At 43.8% G+C, this 20,555-nt stretch overlaps 1 protein-coding gene across 4 annotated transcripts in view; it reads right to left on the bottom strand.

The window, feature by feature from the left end:
• EPS8 (epidermal growth factor receptor pathway substrate 8) overlaps positions 1-20,555 on the bottom strand; it is a 118,146-nt gene that overhangs the window by 13,334 nt on the left and 84,257 nt on the right. For all 4 annotated transcript variants that reach the window (XM_030213992.1, XM_030213993.1, XM_030213989.1 and 1 more), the window contains 8 exons: positions 19,718-19,844; positions 17,822-17,910; positions 14,458-14,532; positions 13,183-13,331; positions 11,855-12,038; positions 9,881-9,915; positions 6,439-6,550; positions 4,914-5,057 (listed from right to left, as the gene is read on the bottom strand). In XM_030213992.1, the coding sequence (XP_030069852.1) occupies positions 4,914-5,057; positions 6,439-6,550; positions 9,881-9,915; positions 11,855-12,038; positions 13,183-13,331; positions 14,458-14,532; positions 17,822-17,910; positions 19,718-19,844 (915 nt within the window). The remainder of the gene's footprint in view (positions 1-4,913; positions 5,058-6,438; positions 6,551-9,880; positions 9,916-11,854; positions 12,039-13,182; positions 13,332-14,457; positions 14,533-17,821; positions 17,911-19,717; positions 19,845-20,555) is intronic.

The raw sequence follows: 20,555 nt of genomic DNA, 5'->3' as shown, positions 1-20,555 counted from the left end.
TGAGCGGTTTGCCACAAATACTCAAGTATTCAACTGGCTGCTCCTCCAGTCTTTCCTATATACACAGCCTGCCAGATAGACCAGGCTATTTTTTTTTTTAAACTCTTATCAACATAGCCAAACCTATCGAGAAAGAAACAGAGGCACACATTTTCATACATGGTATGAATTTGATTTTGCCTTCCACAATTCTGCAGCCATGGGATTGGCTGGTGTCTTGTGGACTTGCAGGAGATCAGGGGCTGGTCTTCTAGGTTAGGGAGGCAGAGGGCTGGGGTGCATTTGAAATACTCCCCCTGCTGATCTTCCTGGGTGAAGAAGAACAGTGCTTCTTACTGTACATCGCCTTGAGTGAATTCCTTCAAAAAGGCGGTAAATAAATCCCTACATCCCTGCCCCCAGCTGCTCACAGCCCAACGCACAAGGTGCTGTATATGAAAGGATCATGCATGCAACAAGATCTGAGTCCCAAGAAGCAGACAGAAGAGATGTACTCAGAGGCACCCCCTTACTTACCACCTCCTACTGCCAGACTCAACAGCACAGGAATCAAACCAACTGGTTAAAGAAATAGGGGTGTGGGGGGGGGGGGGGGGGTATTGGAGGTACATGTAAGAACAGCAGGTGATGTGTGTGTGTACGTGCTTACACGTAAAAAGAAGTGGAGTGGGAGTGGAGGTGGAGCCTAGTGGACAGAGCACCAGACCGACAGCCAGGAAGCTCAGTTCAAATCCCGCTGTTGCTTTCTTGTGGAATTCGTTGCCAGAGAATGTGGTAAAGGCAGTTAGCTTAGCGGGGTTAAAAAAAAAAAAAGGTTTGGACGGCTTCCTAAAGGAAAAGTCCATAGACCATTATTAAATTGACTTGGGGAAAATCCACTGCTTATTTCTGGGATAAGCAGCATAAAATGTTTTGTACTTTTTTGGGATCTTGCCAGGTATTTGTGACCTGGACTGGCCAGTGTGGGAAACAGGATGCTGGACTTGATGGACCTTTGGTCTGTCCCAGTCTGAGTCAGTTAACTCTCCTTTGCCTCAGGTACAGACAGACAGAGGTGAGCTCTCTTTGAAAAGGGAAATACCTAGTGTACCTGAATGTAACTCATCTTAAGCTACGCCTGAAAGAGGAGTGAACTAAATCCAAATAAATAAATAAAAGAAGGATTGGGAAGATTTATTGGGCTGTAAGGAAGAGGGACTAGGAAGAGATATAAATGCTAAAATTAAATAAATGGGTCTGGGATTTGAGGTGGGTCTGCATACAGAGTACATTTCTTCTGTGGTGATTAATTGGGGTGTGTGGAGGGGGGGGGGGGGGGAGATAGTTTCCATGGTTGCTAAGAACCCTCTGTGCGTAGGGTAGCTACAGTCCTGCGTATTAATCAATATTACCTTTAGGTTTAAGGCCATCTCTCTGCTACGTGGAACAGAATGTACCGAAATGTTTCATTTAAAGCTAAGCAATAAAAAAATGTCAAGAGAGGAAAAGAAAATCTCCTGCAGCTAAGGGACGGCACGTGAATGACAGCTCACAATACGGCAGCTGGAGCGCTCGTGTGTGGGTTAAGAGGACTTTGCAAGCATGCTTCCCGCTCGGCGTTAACTCTGCATCCCAACTCTGGCGGGAAGGAGCAGGAACAAAGATTCTAATGCAAATACTCAAAACTCCTTTTACATTAGAATAAAGGCTGCCCTACACACACACCTCCAAACGCATGCAAAAGTACAACAAATGCTGCAAAAAAAAGGCCAAGAAACACTTCACTTAAAACCACACCAAGATGCAAAGAGGAAGAAGTCACTCTGAATGCTGAAAAGAGCTCCTAGAGCGAAAAAATATCAGACGCCATCACTACATCAGAACAGTCTAACTCATTTTTCTACTCTCCTGGAAGTCCTTCCCACTGTTACTTCATACATACCTTTGGCAACAAATGGAGAGATTGCCACGCCAAGATCAACATTTCAGTGAATTGATACAGATTGTGTATGGGAAAGTGGTGGGGGGTGGGGGGAGGGGAGGGAGACAATGAAAAAAATGAGAACGTGCTCTGGTATAAAATGACAGCAGGGGAATACCGGTGTTAAAAACAGCGACATGCTGCCATATCCTATCGCTTGAGTAACCATGGGGGCTCATTTTTGAAAGAGAAAAAAATATTTAAAAAGTTGCATCAAGCAAAAAGGCGGTAAATAAATCCTAATAAATAAAGCAGTTATTTGGGCATTTTGCTTGCCAAATAGTTCACATCGCTATTTGCAAAACGTATTTTGCAGACGTTTTTATCTATGCAGTTCGACTGCGGTGTTGCCCAAATCATAAGGGGGCGTGTCAGGGGAGGGGCATTTCTAACACTCGGACATTCTTCTGAAATAACGAAACGAAACCATCCAGGACTAAAACTAAGACGTTCTGAGCTAGACCTGTTTCAATAACGACTAAGCCACAAAAAGTACCCCAAATGACCACTGAAGGCCTGGCGTTTCTACTACCATCCGCCAGGCCAGATGATGAAATGTTAACAGAAATTAAGGAAGACAGAACATTTGGCAGCATTATAAATAACGTGAAATGTTAATCCCCCAATATTGACTGGATAAATGTCACATCAGGGAGCGCAAGGGAGGTAAAATTCTTAGACGTAATGAATGACTCTGCTTCATGGAGCAGCTGGTTCGAGAACTGACAAGAGGGGAGCTATTTTAGATCCAGTCCTTAGTGGACTTGATGTGAAAGAAGTAACGGTCTTGGGTCCACTGGCCAACAGTGATCATAACTGGAGCGAAGACACTAAGGAAATTTACTGCGGTAGCATTTAACTTTCAGAAGGGCGACTATGATAAAATGAGGATTAAATGCATAAAAAAAACCTAAAAGCAGCAGCTGCTAAGTTTGGGAGTTTAAATCAGCCCAGACCACAAAAAAGGCGGAAAGAAGGCAAAATGACAGCTGTTATGGTTCAAAGTTGAGATGAAAAAGGCTATTAGAGCCAAAAGAACATCTTTCAAAAAATGGAAGGCGGATACGAATGAAGAAAAGCAGCAGCATAAACATTGGCAAGTCAGATGCAAAGTGCGGGTAAGGAAGGCTAAAATTTGCCACAGAGGCAAAAACTCTATTACTATAACTTTTTCAGATATCTCAGCAGCCCAAAGCCTGTGAGGAAATCAATGAGACTGTTAGATCAATCGAGGGGGAACTCAGGGAACATCATCTTCTTTTGGGACCCCGTCCAGTGCAATCGAACGACTCGATAGCGACAAAATTCCTTGGCTGGTTGGTTCACACCAAGCGAACATAAAAAAAAAGGAAATAAACACCTGACAGAAAACATGTCTACAGAACTACCAGGGAACTCGTGAAAGACTTACAGGATGAAAGACAGGAAAAACTGAGACACCGAGGTGGCCCTGAGTGACAGCAGCAGGCAGAACAGGAACACCTGCAAAGAAAGAATGGCCAAAGGCACCTAGAAAAATTGCTGGGGTACCACTTCCCCCCCTCTAGGCTCCATCAGGAACGTCGTCACCCATAAATGAGGATTTTCCAGTCCTAATTTCCTCAGAGAATTCTCTTTATTGTAACAGTTTGAAGTACTCGAACAAGGTCATTGAAAAAAGGTGTCTTATGAAAATAAAAAAATATATAAAGATTACACCAGGTGAGAGAGACAGCCAGAGCATGCAGGAGGAGGAGAAGCAGTCCATGCCTTAGAGGGGAAACAAAATCCTCCAGCATCCGCAAGACCAACAGAAAACTCTATGCCTAGGTTACCTTCTGCATTTAAACCTGCGAGAAAAAACAGGTACAGAGTGGGGAAGAAGTGAACCGTACCTTGAATATTTCAAATTCCTTCTTTGGCATCAACAGCTAAAATGAAAATAAATGCACAGTGTACATGTGACTGATCATCTCTCCCTTCGCATGTAGTTTTAAATGTGATGGACACACGCCCACATGCAAAAAGGCCAAACCTGAATCCGCTGAACTCTGACACAGTTTCCTACTTCCCTGGTAGAGCTGAATGTTTACTGCAGCTCAAGGCAGGAGCTCAGCACTTCACCTCAGACAAGCCGCATCAGCAAAGATCCCATGGTGGCCCTAGTGAGTCTCTTTGAAGAAATCCCTGGAAACCTAAGCGGGCCCTAGACATCTCTCCAACTCACCACGGCTTGAGAGGCGGGAGCAAGGCTACTCGTCCCTGCCTCTGATACTACCATCTTGCAACATGATAATGCTTGAACCCAGTGGTATGTTCTGATGCACTGGTAGGGGTCAGCCTATCAAGTAGAAGAGAAGTGCTCCCTTATTTGGCAGGCAGATCCCTAGGGGTACATTTCAGTGTTCTGCTAGGGGAGATAGATGGTGACATACGAGGATGCCCACTGCCAACAAACGTCTCCCCAGGACCACCTATTTAGTCCACATGGGAACTGCAGCTCCAGAGCCGCTGAGAGAGGGGAGTCAAGGTGCCTTTTCTCTATTCTGTCACTGTCAGGGTGTGAGCACTGAATAATTAAATATTGAGTGGGGAGCACATCATACACGGACAGGGAAGAACAGAGAAAAACCAGTGCACAATGTCACAGTAACATACTGCCATTTTCCTCATAAGGCGGAAGTTGCTTTTTTCTGTCAGTGCACATTTTTCATTTAACACAACAATCTGCAAGTCACAATTTTAACACATCAAGAGTGTAAACTTTTCACAGTGTATAGATCACAACACACTGTACTGAAGCTTAGCACACAGCTCATTACGCTAGACCCTTAGCGGGTTTATTTGCATATTTGTATAACAGGAGGGGTGTACGTACATAGTATGTACATGCATGGGTGCAAAAAATGGGAGTAGGGGTTTTACCTGGACAGGGTTGTGGTCTAGCTGCGTTGTGCGAGTAAACGGGCTTTACCTGTATTGTCTGAATGTACACAGGTTCAGTACGTGCTGTTCCTGGATCTTGTGCTTTCACAAAATCGATAATGTTATTTGGCACAAAACCAGACGCTCCACTTGAATTCTGAACCTTCCACCACTGCTTCCGATCATCAAGGACCTGGAGGAGAAGAGAAGAGAACAGCATTCATGGTTGTAGCTCTGAGTTGACAGGTGCTCTTTTGCTTCCCCTCCCTCCAGGACTACAGCTAAGTTCATTTGGTCTTATTGTTTTTGGATCATAAGAATGTCATAATGCTTTTGTATTGCTTCATGGTGCGACTACAATTCTGGTCACCGCATATCAAAAAAGATATAGTGGAATTAGAAAAGTGGAAAAAATGATAAAGGGGATGGGACAACTTCCCTATGAGGAAAGGCTAAAGCGGCTTGGACTCTTCAGCTTGAGGGGAGATGTGACAGAGGTCTATAAAATACAGAGTAGAGTGGAACAGGTAGATGTGAATCGCTTGTTTACGCTTTCGAAAATGCAAGGACTAGGGGGCATGCAATGAAGTTACTAAGTAGTAAATATAAAACAAAATGGAGAAAATATTTCTTCACTCAACGTGTAATTAAACTCTGGAATTTGTTGCCAGAGAATGTGGTAAAAGTAGTTAGCTTAGCAGGGTTTTAAAAAAGTTTGGCTACTTTCTTAAAAGAAAAATCCATAAGCCATTATTAAGATGGGCTTGGGAAAATCCACTGCTTATTTCTAGGATAAGCAGCCTAAAATCTGTTTTATTGTTCTGACATCTTGCCAGGTACATGTGACTTGGAATGGCCACTGCTGGAAACAGAACACTGGGCTTGATAGACCTTTGGCAATGCTTATCCAATTAACTCAGTGAGAAAAAGGAGTACTTAGGACCCTGCATAATGCTATATACCTGCAGAGAGATGTACACGCCTGACAACATTACACTATATTGTCTAGCACACTATTCACCTGACATCACACTGTATACTTTGGAAAACTGCACACCTCAATCCACATAATGCTGGAGACCTGCAGAGGGATGTGGTTATGTTACGAGAAACTTGGTCTACTTTTGTCAATTCCCATTTTTTCACTTCTCCACACCAGTCTGGATATCCATTTGATGACCCCATTACGTCAGGGTGAGATTAATGACATTCTAATCTCATGAGTCTAATTGAATTTTGCCTTCTAATCTGTGGTCCTTCTGCTCTCCTCTAACTCAGCGCACTTCCAAAACAAGACCATTAGAGCAGCATTTCCCCAAGGCTGCCTTGGAAGTGTCCCTAAGTGGTGTGATTTTAAAGATCTGGATACAGAGCCGACCCATTCAGAAAACCAGGTGGCAAGTTTTAAACAGAGCACACAGAATTCACATTTATTAAACTAAGATACAATAACTGTAATTTTACAACAGACTTTCCAGAAATAAATGCGTCAGTGAAAATTCCAAACTGTGTACAGGGATGAACGCATGCACCCGATAACGGAAGAGGCAGAGTGACAGCACAGTGTACCTTACCTCCAGTACATCATCTTTCAGGACAGACAGCTCACTGCTGTTCCGCGCCACAAACTCATACTTGGATTTGGCATATTTCTTGGGCTCTGCTTTACTATGAGCATCATAATATCTGCAGGACAGAGAGACCATGGTTAACCATTTTCTAACCCTGATGGAAAGCAGCGTTAGAAATAATTGTGGATACTGTCCGAGCACGTGAAGACAAAGGTGTGCTTGCCATGGACAAGACGGCACTTCAGAACCTCTCACAACACAGAGATCACAAGCAACATTGTACACACAAAATGGCCCCGACTGCATCCAGTCAGGAGCTGCCTTTAGGAACCAGAGTGGGAGACTGGTGTACATGAAGGTGGGGGGGGGGGGGAAGGGGTACTTGAGGAGGGAGAGACTGGTCTATATGAAGGAGGCTATTGGTGAATGAGAATGGGGGGGAGTGGGTGGGAGGTACTTCAAGAAAGAGAGAAGGGGAATTTAGACTGTAAGCTCTGTTGAGCAGGGACTGTCTCTTCATGTTCAAGTGTACAGCGCTGCGTACATCTAGTAGCGCTATAGAAATGACAAGTAGTAGTAGTAGTAGAGTGAACGACACTGGCAGGAATGAGCATGTTAGAAGGGGCGGCTACAGGAAGGGACCTAGAGGAAGAAAGAGCGATGTGGCAGAGGGTTTCGGAGGTGTGCAAGAGAAGTGATAGGTAGCATTAGAGGTGCTGATAGGGAGAGGGAAAGGGAGAAGGGGAGGGAAGGGCTGGGTAGTGCTAATTGACTTTTATGATATATTCTATCATGTAATCTATGTGTTCCATTTGGTTGTACTTCATATATTTTTCTAGTAAAGCGCTCTGGTGTGACTGGTGAGTAATTACATATAATGAAGATTAAGCATTTGAGTTATAGGGTTGTGGATCCCCAGGAGAGAGGAGAGACTGCACACAGAGACAAGTGAACGCTGTGGCCGCAAAAGGCTGGACCGTTTTGCATGCACTGCTCTTTCCATCGCACAGAGTCCTTACCCCTCCCCCTCCTCCCAGCCTGAATCATCCCCGGCTATACTGCACTCCACTGTGATGAAAAGGGATAGCAGGAATGTGAAAGGGAGGCCTGATTCCTTCACTCATTAATACTAAGCATGCTGAGTCTTAATGCAACAGAAAATGGGAAAACCTGTCAAGTACACTAAATTGACTGAAGACTGTGTTTCAGCGTTACCTGCACTGGAGCAGCGGCCTTTGATGTAACAGTCTTACAATTAACTGGACTTTGAATCGAGGTAGCAATATTTATTTATTAGGATTTCTACCACAGATGTCTGTTAATGACCCCTGACGCAGACATTACACCAATACCTGGCCCATGTCATCTCCTCAATGTCTGCTCCTTTGATGTGCAGGAACAATAACAACTGCCTTCCCCAGGGAGGTTCTAATCACATTTGAGGGAAGGCAGCGAGAGGGAAAATGACTTGCCCTGAAATCATCAGGTAGGGAAAGTGGGATCGGAATCTTGGTTTTCCAGGTTTGTAGCTCATCCCTCTGACCACAAGGACATCCTTCCTCATACTCCATTGTGGCTGCTGCTTATTACTGACAGCAGTCAGCATCATGCAAATGTATTTCAATTGCAGAAATGATTGCAAAATGCAAACTGAAAATGAAGGGCCCAGTATTCAAAAGGATGTAACTAGGAGGAGAGGCCACATGTGCTGAATGCCTGAGGAGGGGATAGTCAGCAGGAATTACCCAGGCACTGCCACTGAATCTCTCCTCTGACCGCGCCGCAGCACTGTCTGGGAGGTTCGTGGCAGAGTCAGGACAGAGACGTGTTAACCCCATTAAGGGCGATATTCGGTCTGCTAATAAAAGCAAGCAGATAAATTTACTGCCTACCCAGGCACCGGTCTGAATATTGACCAGTTCCCGGGTAACTTCTGGGTAACTGTGCTGACCCGGACACGGCCTGGCAGTGAACTTCCACAGGCTTTAAAAACTACTGATTGTGTGGGGAACAAGTTTCCTTGAACACCTGTCGCTTCTCTACCTCAGCTAATCGGGTGGAAAATGGGGTAAAGTTCCTCTATCAATGGTACAGATCTCCCGCTTCTTTCCTAACCAGGCGGGAAAGTGCTTGAGGAATTGTGGGGGTGCGAGTACTGGCACATTCAAAAAAAGAATGTTTTCCACTTCTATATCCTCCCTTGCTGACTTTGCCGCTGTAGGCTTTGGAAGCATCGTTTTTCATTGATTTGCATTGTGAAATCTCATTATTTTGTCGTACAGGAAAATTTGTTTTTCTCCTAAATCTTCCTGGAACATCACAAGACTCCTGAAGCAGGCGCACAAGCGCCAAAACACGGCTGCTGTATTCAATCGTTTGATGACCAATAATAAAGACTTTGCTACTACATACGTCTCCCTGGGTTATTGAAGGAGTCAATCACCCTACTCCTCCTTTTGCTATACTACTGTAACGTAGGTTTTGAGGGTTCACGCCTCATCTTCCACTTCTATATCTCCAGATCCTGCCTGCTCACCGGATGAGTGGAGAGTATCGCTTCCTTATACTGCTAACCTTCATTGAGAGGTAGTTACGTGCAGGAGGGTGCACAGCTTTGCCCTCAACGCCACAACTATGGAACGCCTCGTGGGATGCTTATTTCTTGAAATGGGGCTGGGCTACAGCCTTTCAAAGGATATGGTCCCCGTTTCCCTTGTGGTTATCAAGCAGCACAGTTGGGACATTTTTTTGCTAGATAGTAGGTTGCCTGGTGTTACGGTACTCTGGACCACGAACGTCTTCGATTTCCTGGGTTGTTAAGGGTTGGCCCCTTTTTCATTTGGACATGTATTGCCATGAATGTATTACCATTAATATACATGAGTCATACCAGGGGGATGGGGGATAACAAGGGCTGTATAACGGGTATGTATTATCAATGTAATGATATTATCGAATTGCTATGTTGACTGCTTTGATATGTCTTGCTATTTGGTTTTAAAAACTTAATATAAAGTAAAACAAACAAAAAAAACTACTGATTGCTGCGGACTGAAAATTGGCACAAAAAGGACAGAAAATTTGGATTTCAGATTTCACTACTCACCTTTCCAAATTGAACAAGGTGCACTATATTTCCCTGCTCCAGAGGGCTTACAATTTAACAAGTGTTATTGTCAGTGGGGTCTTATTTACTAATAGAGTGCATTAAATAGCAATAATTAGTATTAGTTTAGTAAATCTAGCTCAACATTTCTACCTGACGTAATAGAGGTTGAATTTGCTCAAAATCACAAGGACTGTCAGTAACAGAAGGCGATTATTACTTCCCTGCACGCCATTCAAGCTGGCCAGTTCCCCACATCTCGGCTAACTCAGAAGGTTAGGAATCTACAAGGCTACTAACAGAAGCTTTCTTTCGTACGAAGTGTTACTGGGCACATACCTATCAGCCGGAGGATACTCTGGTACGCTGGGTTGCTGAAAATCCAAAAACAGAAGTGGGAATTACACACTGCAAGATAAACAGTTCAGTGAAAAGATGAACTTGTAGTGATCAAAGAACCAGGGATCACTCTGCCACATTCCTCTCAAAATCTGAACTAAATTTCTAGACCCATCTTCCAACAAATGTCATTTTCAGACCTCTGCCATCATACCCCTCATATAATTTACACAATTCTACAACAGAAAATCACACACAGTGTAAAAATGCCAAAAGGAAGTAGAAACTTAAAGGCGTCCTAACAAGTTAATAAACTAAACAAAGAGAAATATGCTCTTTCTTTGTGATTTCCTTTCCTTGAGTCCTGCTAGACCAGTCCAGACTGACGGGGTTTTCTCTCCCTGTCAGCAGGTGGAGGCAGATACTTGACGATTCCAATAATATTATCAGTATTTCAGATGGTGCAGCCAGAATATTCTCAGAATGTTAATGCAAAAGCTCAGAATTAACTAAACTAAACATAATAGCCATACTGGGTCAGACCAATGGTCCTCCTAGCCCCTTACCCTGTTTCCAACAGTGACCAAGCCAGGTCACAAGTAGAAACCCAAATATAGTAGCAACACTCCATGCTACCAATCCCAGGGCAAGCAGTGGCTTCCCATGTCTGTCTCAATAGCAGACTCTGGACTTTTCTTCCAGGAACTTGTCCAAACCTTTTTTAAACTCAGACATGCTGCTATTACTACATCCTCTGGCAAAGAGCTCCAGAGCTTAACTATTCATTGAGTCAAAAAATATTTCCTATCTGTTTTAAAGTATTTCCATGTAATTTCATTGAGTGGCCTCTGGTCTTTGTACTTTTGAAGGAGTGAAAAATCAATTCACTTCTACCCGTTCTACAGCACTCAGGATTTTATAGATCTCAATCATATCTTCCCTCAGCCATCTCTTTTCCAAGATAAAGAGCCCTAACCTCATTAGCCTTTTCTCATACGAGAGGAGTTCCATCCCCTTTATCATTTTGGTCGCTCTTCTTTGAACCTTTTCTCATCCCCCTTTATCTTTTTTGAGATATGGTGACCACAACTGAACACAATACTCAAGGCGAGGTCACAGCATGGAGCGATAAAGAGTTATTGTAGTAGTTCTGGTCTTATTTTGCATCACTTTCCTAATACTTCCTAGCATCCTGTTTGCTTTTTTGGCTGGAAGATAGGAGGACATATTTTATTCACTCAAACTCTGGAACTCACTGTCGGGGGATGTTAACAGTGGTTAGCATATCTGTGTTTAAAAAAAGGTTTGGACAAGTTCCTGGAGGAAAAGCCCATAGTCTGTTATTGTGATGGACATGGGGGAAGCCACTGCTTGCCATGGGATTAGTAGCATGGAATGTTGGTACTCTTTGGGGTTCTACATTGTTACTCTTTAGGATTCCAGAATCTTGCTACTCTTTGGGGTTCTACATGGAATGTTGCTACTCTTTGGGGTTCTACGTGCAATGTTGCTACTAATTGGGTTTCTATCAGGTCCTTGTGACCTGGATTGGCCACTATTGGAAGAAGGATACTGAGCTAGATGGACCATTGGTCTGATCAAGTATGACTAATCCTATGTTTGTGCCATATAAGGAAGGGCAGACAGAATTCTGTCTGACAGAAATCACAATGGTTAAATGAGGGGAAAAGGGCAACGCATTTTATTCCAGTCCTACTCAGCAGTTCTGGAGTTGTAGGTATATGACTAAGGAAGAGGAGGAGTGGATTTCTCATTTGCAGTGGGAGGGAGTTCCCATTGCTGATCACCATCAGAACTAGTGGCTATGTAGCTTTGAGAAAGAGACTCAGATCCCCCCCCCCCCCCCCCCCCCCCGCTGTTCTTTTTGCGGGGTTGGGGCTGAAGCTGGTGGCCCTGCACCATAGCTGTGCAGCTGAGATGCGATATATGTAAACAATTTTCTGGATCTCTTACCTCCAAAGACAGCTGCTTCAGTTCCTGTTTTCGTTGCTGCTCAGCAGCAATGGCCACAGACTCGGCCAAGTGATTGAGCTCCTGCTCCTTTGGGGCTCCCACAAAGTTTAACAAGGGAGGTTCCCAACCATTCCTGAAGCGAGGTACGTAAGGTGGAATAAACTGGTCTTTGGGCCACTCGGCTCTGCAGAGAGAAATCAGCTGTTATGAAAATTCTTTTTTTTAGAAACTGCTTTACCTCTCTGCTGTGATAATTTGTGTCTCCAGGGCCAGCCCTAAACCTACTGCCTATCAGGCAACGTTGCACAACACAGTCAAGTGAAATGTAATTTTAAAAACTTTTTCTGTCAAGTCTGCTCTACAGAAAGGACTTTACATTAAGATATTCAGTTGTACAATTTTATTAAATGATTGCACAGAATAAGGAAAACAGCTTGAAGAGGAGAACAATGCAAGGAGCTTGACGTTTTTAAGGAGCATCTTAAGGCTTACTTTGGTATGTTGGGGAACTCACCATTGCAACTATGGCTGTTATAGCAGCTGGGTATTTTTGAAAAGCATTTGAAAACATGTTTAAGTAAAGGGATTTATTTTTATATGATTTTATATGTGATTATTGTAACCCCCCCTAGTTAATAGGCAGCATATACATGAATTATAAACACCTAAACGAGAAGAGGACTTTCATTCCTAGAGCTACTAGTCAGGGTCCCTGACTACTTTATGGCGAGGTGAATGATGAAAGAAAAGACGGCCAGACTGGCTACCGTGTAACTGAACTCATGCTGCCCTTACACATGGACCCATGACAAGCTCAGAATGTACAAATCCAAGAAGACAGGAGGAGCCTCCACGGAAAGTCAAAGCAAAACAGCAAAAGTAGAGGCTGACAAATGCGCAAACCAATAGGGAGATAATATCAAAAACCAGTATATTCAGAATATTCATATCAATATCAAGGACCCGACACGGTCTGTGTTTCAGCGCCAAAGCACCTGCCTCAGGGGTCACAATCAACTTTCTCTGAGAGGAAGCTGATAGGGCTTGAATAATTCCTTTATGTATGCAAGTTAATCCACAGAGAGAACAAAAAAACAGCCAACCGATCAGCAAACACCTTGTCACTTTGGCGCCGAAACACGGACCATGTCGGGTCCTTGATATTGATATAAATATTCTGAATAAACTGGTTTTTGATATCTCCCTATTGGTTTGCGCATTTGTCAGCCTCTACTTTTGCTGTTTTGCTTAAGCTCAGAATGTACAACATTAATAGGTGAGGCAACGAATGAGCTCAGCATCCAGACACCATATGCAAACAATATTACCTTGCTCTGTTCCATGTATCACCCAGAGACAACCACAGTTGCTGTTCTTCACTGGTGACCGCATGCATCAAGAAATCCACAGTATCCTTCAGCAATAGAGGACTCAGTACTGTCCTTGCCAGGTCTGGGCCCCCTGTGGCCTGCACCATCTACAATACACAAATTTCCATGACCGTATCACTTAAGAAGCTCTGAAAGGACAGAGCAGGAGGAGCGATTATTTGGTTTATTATATTCCACCTGTAGGAATAATGAGCAGTTATGTCATGCCCAGATCATTAGGAGAAGATTTTCTGCAGCATCTTCTGTCTCCACTGCTCTCTCTTTTCTGCTCATCAGAGCTTTAGTTTTCAAACTCAGGGCTCCATCATGGCAGTAAATGGGTTGTTGCCCCACTCCCGCCCCTCCATCAGCTATTTTACTAGATTAGGCAACACTCTCAGAACCAAGGCCCCAGGAAGCTCCAGCAAATGGGAGTGGAAGGGGTGAGTGAGTCATGAACAGCATGGGGGAGGGTCAGGGTAGGAGAGACCAGTGGCGTACGTACTGTAGTTGCCATCCGGGCTGGAGCACCCCTTCCTCCGAGCAAGAGGGGTGTGCTGAGCAGTCACACGGCTGCTGGCTCTGCTGGTTCTCTGCCCCAGAACAGGACATCAGAGGGGGCAAGGGATCAGCAGAGCCGACAGCCTGCTTGCTGCCTGCACCTGGGGCGAACTGTCCCCACCGACTTGCCCTTGGTACGCTAGAGGGAGAGAATAAGCGCTGAAGATCAGAAAGGGGGAGAAAGTGACAGAGCAGTCCAGCTTATTTACCCAGGCCTTCTTCAGTTCTCCCTATGATGGACTGAACTGTACAGCTGGCCGAGTTCTTAAAATGCCAAATATACATTCAGATCTCCCATGGACAATGAAGAGCATCAATGTAAAACTTAGCAAAATCCCAGTTGGGGCATGAATTCCAGTTGTGGTCTATGCAGAGGGATTGCCGAGTTTGTACACACTGGGTGCCAAAATCTGCAGATAAAAGACTTTATTGCTAGCATGACACAAAATCCATTGATCCAAAGAGTTTTACCAAATTTCATAAGCAGCAGCTAAAATGTAAGAACATTTCTAATAGCCAAGATCAGAAGCTGGCCTTTCTGCATTTTAGTCACCCGGCTGAGAATTTCATGGTACTGTACGAAGCTGCCAGATGTGTAGAGAGCACCTCACTTGAGAAATGAGCTTATTTTAATGATTAATATTGCTAAAGCAAAGGTTTTTGGTCTCTTACCATATTTAAAGGAACGAAAAGGAAATGAACCAGCTCTGTGGCACTGGGGTTCTGGATATGAAATTTTAGCTTGGCCTGAAGAAGGAAACAGAACAGAATATAATTTCACTGCTTAAACGGACAACAGAGCAAATCTCAGAGCTTGGAGAAGTCCCTTCGAGTACAGAATGACCATCCATGCTCTGTCCCCATCTGCACAAGCCTCAAACATTTATCATTTTATATTTAAATGTGTGTTATAAAGTATAACAATATTCTGTACAACTGTTGTTTTTTATAAATCACAAATAGAAAACAATAACAATGAGCAGCTGAAATAACAGCCCTCCCCCCTTCGCCACCCTCTACCCTTCCAACCGCAACAATATCCAACTTCTACTAACTCAAGGAATCCTAATCCACCCTGTTAAAAAGTCCAGGGGGACAAAATACAACCCCACCTGTGTGCCCTAGCGGGCAAGCAGTGTTATGATTTTTTAATCATCAACAACCTCAGCTCTTCTGCCTTCCACAGTACTTCCCGCAATAAAAAATGCGCTGGTAGCAGAAATGCACAGGATCCCTCCCCCGCCTGCAAGTTTTGCCAGTTTTGCTCGTTTTTCAAAAAAAAAAAAAAAATCAAAACATCATTGTCTACACTACTTGAACATAAATAACTGTCCGATTAATCAACAATAGCCTTCAAAGGAGACATTTAGGCATATTTTCAAAGCACTTAGCCTTCCAAAGTTCCATGGGTTTATACGGAACTTTGGAAGGCTAAGTGCTTTGAAAATATGCCTCATTGTTTCATAAGTTGCTCAGAAAACTGCTAACATCCATTTTCATTCTTTTTTTAGGGGGTGGGGGAGGGGCTCTTCCATAGATGTGACGCTTTCTGGGAATGTGGATTCTGGAGGATCCTGAGTTGTTGATGTTGATGAACTCAAAGCCTTCCATTTTGATCTGCTTTTGCTATAACCTTCTCAAAAAGATTCAGTTGCCTGTGTTTTTACTGCATTTGGGAAGATTGTCTTTCAGATGTGGGTGTAGAAAAGAACCAACACTGTGTAGTGAATGAACGCGAAATTAAGTGTCAATTAAGTGTTGGAAATATTCCTTGATGCCAAAGGCAATGGATGAATCTGTTGCAGTGACATTAAAATGCTTGAGCAACTGGGTAGGACGTTGCAGACTGTAGGAGTCTGATCAGCAGACGAGACACAAATGATGTCATTTAACAGAGCTTCATTTAAATCCGAAAAAAGCTTCTGCAGTTTTTTTAATCATTGAATTCAGTTGCCTGAGCCACGTATGCTGTCCCCAGCTATATATCTGCACTTGGCCCCTCAGCTGAATTATAGAAAAGCATTAGTATCATATCTAGGTTATTTGAATGCTCTAATTGTGTACTTATTAGATACTCTATCGCTATTATGCTTGCATCATATTATATCTCTGTTATTTGAATTTCAGTGCTGTTAAATGAGTATATTTTTTATCCTATTTCATGGTAGTTCTAATATTAGGTTTCAATTTGCTGTTTACCTCATTTATTGTATTTAAGTTTATATTTAGTCATTTTACTGTTGTTATGCTCTTAATAAAATTGTAAGATTTATCTTAAACTGTAGCTGCTGTACACCGCCTTGGGTGAATCTCTTCATAAAGGTGGTTAATAAATGCCAATAAATAAAAGATTTGAAGTTTTTACATATTGATACTGGCATTTTATAGATACAGTTCCATCTAGTTGGAATAGGCTAAGGTTAGAAGTCAAGAGAATGACACAGGGACAAAGATTGTCTCCATCCCATCTCTGAGGAATCTGTCACCATCCCCCTGTCATTCTCTACCTCTGAGTAACCATTTATTTTTACTGCTTCCCATCCTATAAAACAGCAACGAATGAGGAAGCAAAGTAACTAAGCAGAGACCTTTGTTTCCTGTGGGCTTGTCTCAGAGGCTTAATCACCTCCAGAATATCATTAGCATAATTGCTACAAGATGGATGTTAAATAACTGAAAACCATATGAAAAACCAAGTAAATTGTTTGAGGAGTAAATCAAGTCTGGTTATTGCTCAACAGATTATTCCCCGGCTAGTTTTCTGGCACACCGGGGAATGGCAATTGAAGTGATCTCCTGCATGTGAGACATGGGGAGGGGAAGCATTAGAGGGGCAGAAGCTACTTTAGTCTTATGAAGAACATGGGATAAATACCGACAGATGGTGAAGTACTGCAGCAGGTAAGGAAAGTGGATCGACTGGCCAATTTCTACTGTGCAAATTTTGTATCTCAAGGTCATCTTGCTTCACTTGAACAAGGTACCAGCAATAGAATAACCAACTGTACCTATGAAAAGGCAGCAATACATGACGTAGGAGTTGGGAGGGAAGGTGGGGGTGGAGAGCACAGTAAGCCTGACGCCATCCAAAAGCTAACCGGGAACTGGCTAATATTCAACCAGTGTGCGGTTAGCTTGGCAGCTGAAGTTAGGTCAGTCTTTTTGCTGTTGTACCTTTAGTTGTTTAATGGTAGAAGCCTGAATATTGTCACTAACCAGTTAAGCACCAGCTCTGCCCAAGCAGCACCATCAGATTGGACCGGCCTGGCACCAAGTGGGTAGTGCAGGGGTGGTTGGTGCTTATATTCATCGACACTGTCCCATTAACTACCCCCGAATATCAGCAGTTAACTGGGCAGGAGCTCTGACCTGTAAGAAGCTTTAAAAGATGGGGGATTCTTACTGGTGCTAAACAGAACGGGAATATATTCATGTATCGTGTATGTTTAAGACAGGCAAAGTTGGGTCAGTACTGTTGCAATACTTCATACTGCATCATAGCACCTTTCAAACAAAAAGGTTTAAAAAGACGCCTCCCACAGTATCCCAGGAATCCTGTTTCTATTTCCCATTGGCCCAGTTCTGCTTCTGATCAGAGGCAGAATGACAGTGATCTGGGCCACTGGGCAATAAGGGTCATGGGCCCCTATCAAAAGTGATTAAACTAAATGGAAGCTAGGTGAGAACGGCCCCCCTACTGCTGTGGACCCTCAGGCACTGCCCTACTGTCCCAATGGCCAGTCTGCCACCACTTATAATCCACACCAGGTGCTGAGGACGGGACAAGGGGCTCAGGTTCCACACAAGCAGACTGAAGAAGCAGGAAAACAGCTACACATTTGCACGTTCTGGGAGTTTAGATCAAATTCAAGCCTCGGTCCTTATTTCTGAAATGCAGTAGGTACTACACGTCCGTCAAGTTCCCCTCAGGACCTTCCGCTCAAGATGGTATCAGTAGACTGACTCCCCGTCTCCGCTCACAGTGTTACTCCAGGGCAAGTGAGTGACTCATGCACAGAAGCTCTTAACTGCTTACCAGAAGGTTAAAACCATGTTTAAATTTCTGGAAACAGTCGATAAATTCTTCATGAGGTGGTGGTTTTGCGCGGAGAGTTAGAACACCCTCTGTAGGAAAAGAAGCAACATATAAACAAGTCTTCTGCCAGGAGGCCAATTGCAAACATATTGCCCTTAAGAAAACAAACGATTCCTCCCAAAAGTATATACATGAGATCTATTTACAGCTGCACATCTATGGGCGTGAATGGAGGGGAGCAGTGTTACGTGGTAAAGAGCTGTCATGGGACGACAGTGCACATATAACGCCACTGAACACTGGGTGAGCTTTTATAACTACCTGGACACAGGTTTTAGATGGCAGCCTGCAGGATTTTGAACGTAGAAGGCTTTTCCCTAGGTTTACCAGCTGTCCTTGAGTGCCCCCAGATACCCATGTTCAGAGCAGGTTCTCAGTTTATTCTCATTACTTTCTAGTTGTTATATTGCGAATTTTGTGTCATATGTTGCTTTTTTATTGCATTTCTTCTGTGAATTTTGACTACACACGATTATAGTTGTGATATAAATAAATAACCGTATCCCTTTGCCTCACAGGTAGAATTACATTCACTGGTGACTATTTACTGAACTGCATTAGATGTTCAATGTGGGTTTTAACGTGCATTCTCCCTCTTGTAGTGACTTACAATCCAGAGCTAGAAAAACTGAGAAGAATCATAAAAGATGTACAGCCACTACTCAAGGAGGATGAATTACTGAAAAAGACATACCCAGCCCCACCAGCGCTGGCCTTCCGACAGCCAACAATTTGAAACAGGAATTAGTGAAAAGCAAACTCTCAATACAAGCACAGGAAAATATTTACAATTATAACACGCAACAAGCAAGAACCAGGAAAGAAAAGAATGCACACAGACATGTTTACAGGGTACACGTAAAATTTGTTTTTTTTTAGTTTGGTTTTATAACCCGAAGTATCGCAGAGAAACATATCAAAGTGGTTTACAATTCTAAAAATAGTGATGAAAACTGTAAAAATGGAGATGAAAACGGTAACGGAATTCAAACATGCTTGGGATAAACATATAGGAATCCTGTTCAGAAGGAATGGATCCTCAGGAGTTTAACCGAGATTGGATAGCAGAGCCGGTAGTGGGAGGCGGGGCTGGAGGTTGGGAGGCGGAGATAGTGCTGGGCAGACTTATACGGTCTGTGCCAGAGCTGGTGGTGCGAGGCGGGGATGGTGCTGGGCAGACTTACACGGTCTGTGCCAGAGCCGGTGGTTAGGAGGCGGGGCTGGTGGTTGGGAGGCAGAGATAGTGCTGGGCAGACTTATACGGTCTGTGCCAGAGCTGGTGGTGGGAAGTGGGACTGGTGGTTGGGGGCGGGGATAGTGCTGGGCAGACTTATACGGTCTGTGCCAGAGCTGGTGGTGGGAGGCGGGGATGGTGCTGGGCAGACTTATACGGTCTGTGCCAGAGTCGGAGTGGGAGGCAGGGATAGTGCTGGGCAGACTTACGTGGACTGTGCCGGAGCCAGTGGTTGGGAGGTGGGTCTGGTGGTTGGGAGGCGGGGATAGTGCTGGGCAGACTTATACGGTCTGTGCCAGAGCCGGTGGTTGGAACGCAGGGATAGTGCTGGGCAGACTTATACGGTCTGTGCCAGAGCCGGTGGTTGGGAGGAGGGGCAGGTGGTTGGGAGGCAGGGATAGTGCTGGGCAGACTTATACGGTCTGTGCCCTGAAAAGGACATGTACAAATCAAAGTAGGGTATACACAAAAAGCAGCAAATATGAGTTATCTTGTTGGGCAGACTGGATGGACCGTGCAGGTCTTTTTCTGCCGTCATCTACTATGTTACAATTCTAAAAATAGTGATAAAACAGACAAGGAATAAGGAAAAGTGCACTCACCCCCTGGTCCTTTCTTTTTAGATTTCTTTGTTTTCTTTCTCTTGGAAAGATCTGAAAATGCCTCAGCAGCTTTCTGAAGTTTTGTGATGAAAAATTCTATATCATCTAAAATATGGTTTAGGATTTGCTGAGAGAGAGAGAGAATGAAATCCAGTGACTGAACGTAATGAACACAATACAGGGTGACATCACGAGATTTTTTTTTTTTTTAAATAAAAGATCACATCAATTCTAAAACATGCTGAACATTGGCTCCTGCAACAATATCTTCCCACTACACATGACATAGGTTTTGTCACTACTGCAGCTAAATTGTACCTTACAGGTCATAACTACTAATCATCATTTCTATAGCGCTACAAGACATACGCAGCGCTGTACACTACACCATACATAAAAAAAGACAGTCCCTGCTCAAAGAGCTTACAATCTAGATAAGACAGGTAAACAGACAGGGCATTATAGGTGAGGTCAAGGACAGGGCAAGTGAGAAGTGGTTAGGAGTCAAAAGTAGTGGTAAAGAGGTGGGCTTTAAGTTTGGACTTGAAGATGGCTGAAGACGGGGCTAGACGCACAGGCTCAGGAAGTCTATTCCAGGCGTGAGGTGAAGCGAGATAAAAGGAGCAGAGTCTGGAATTAGCAGTAGAGGAGAAGGGGATGGATAAGAGAGATTTATCTACAGAACGGAGTACTCAAGGGGGGGGGGCGTAGGGAGAGATGAGTGGAGAGGTACTGGGGAGCAGCAGAGTGAATACACTTATAGGTCAATAAGAGAAGCTTAAACTGAATACGGAAAAGGATAGGGAGCCAGTGAAGTGACTTAAGGAGGGAGCTAATG

This window comes from Microcaecilia unicolor, chromosome 9 (assembly GCF_901765095.1).
Source record: "Microcaecilia unicolor chromosome 9, aMicUni1.1, whole genome shotgun sequence".
Classification (NCBI taxonomy): domain Eukaryota; kingdom Metazoa; phylum Chordata; class Amphibia; order Gymnophiona; family Siphonopidae; genus Microcaecilia; species Microcaecilia unicolor.
The sequence above is the reverse complement of the archived record's forward strand: the minus strand, read 5'-3'. Positions and strand labels throughout refer to the sequence as shown.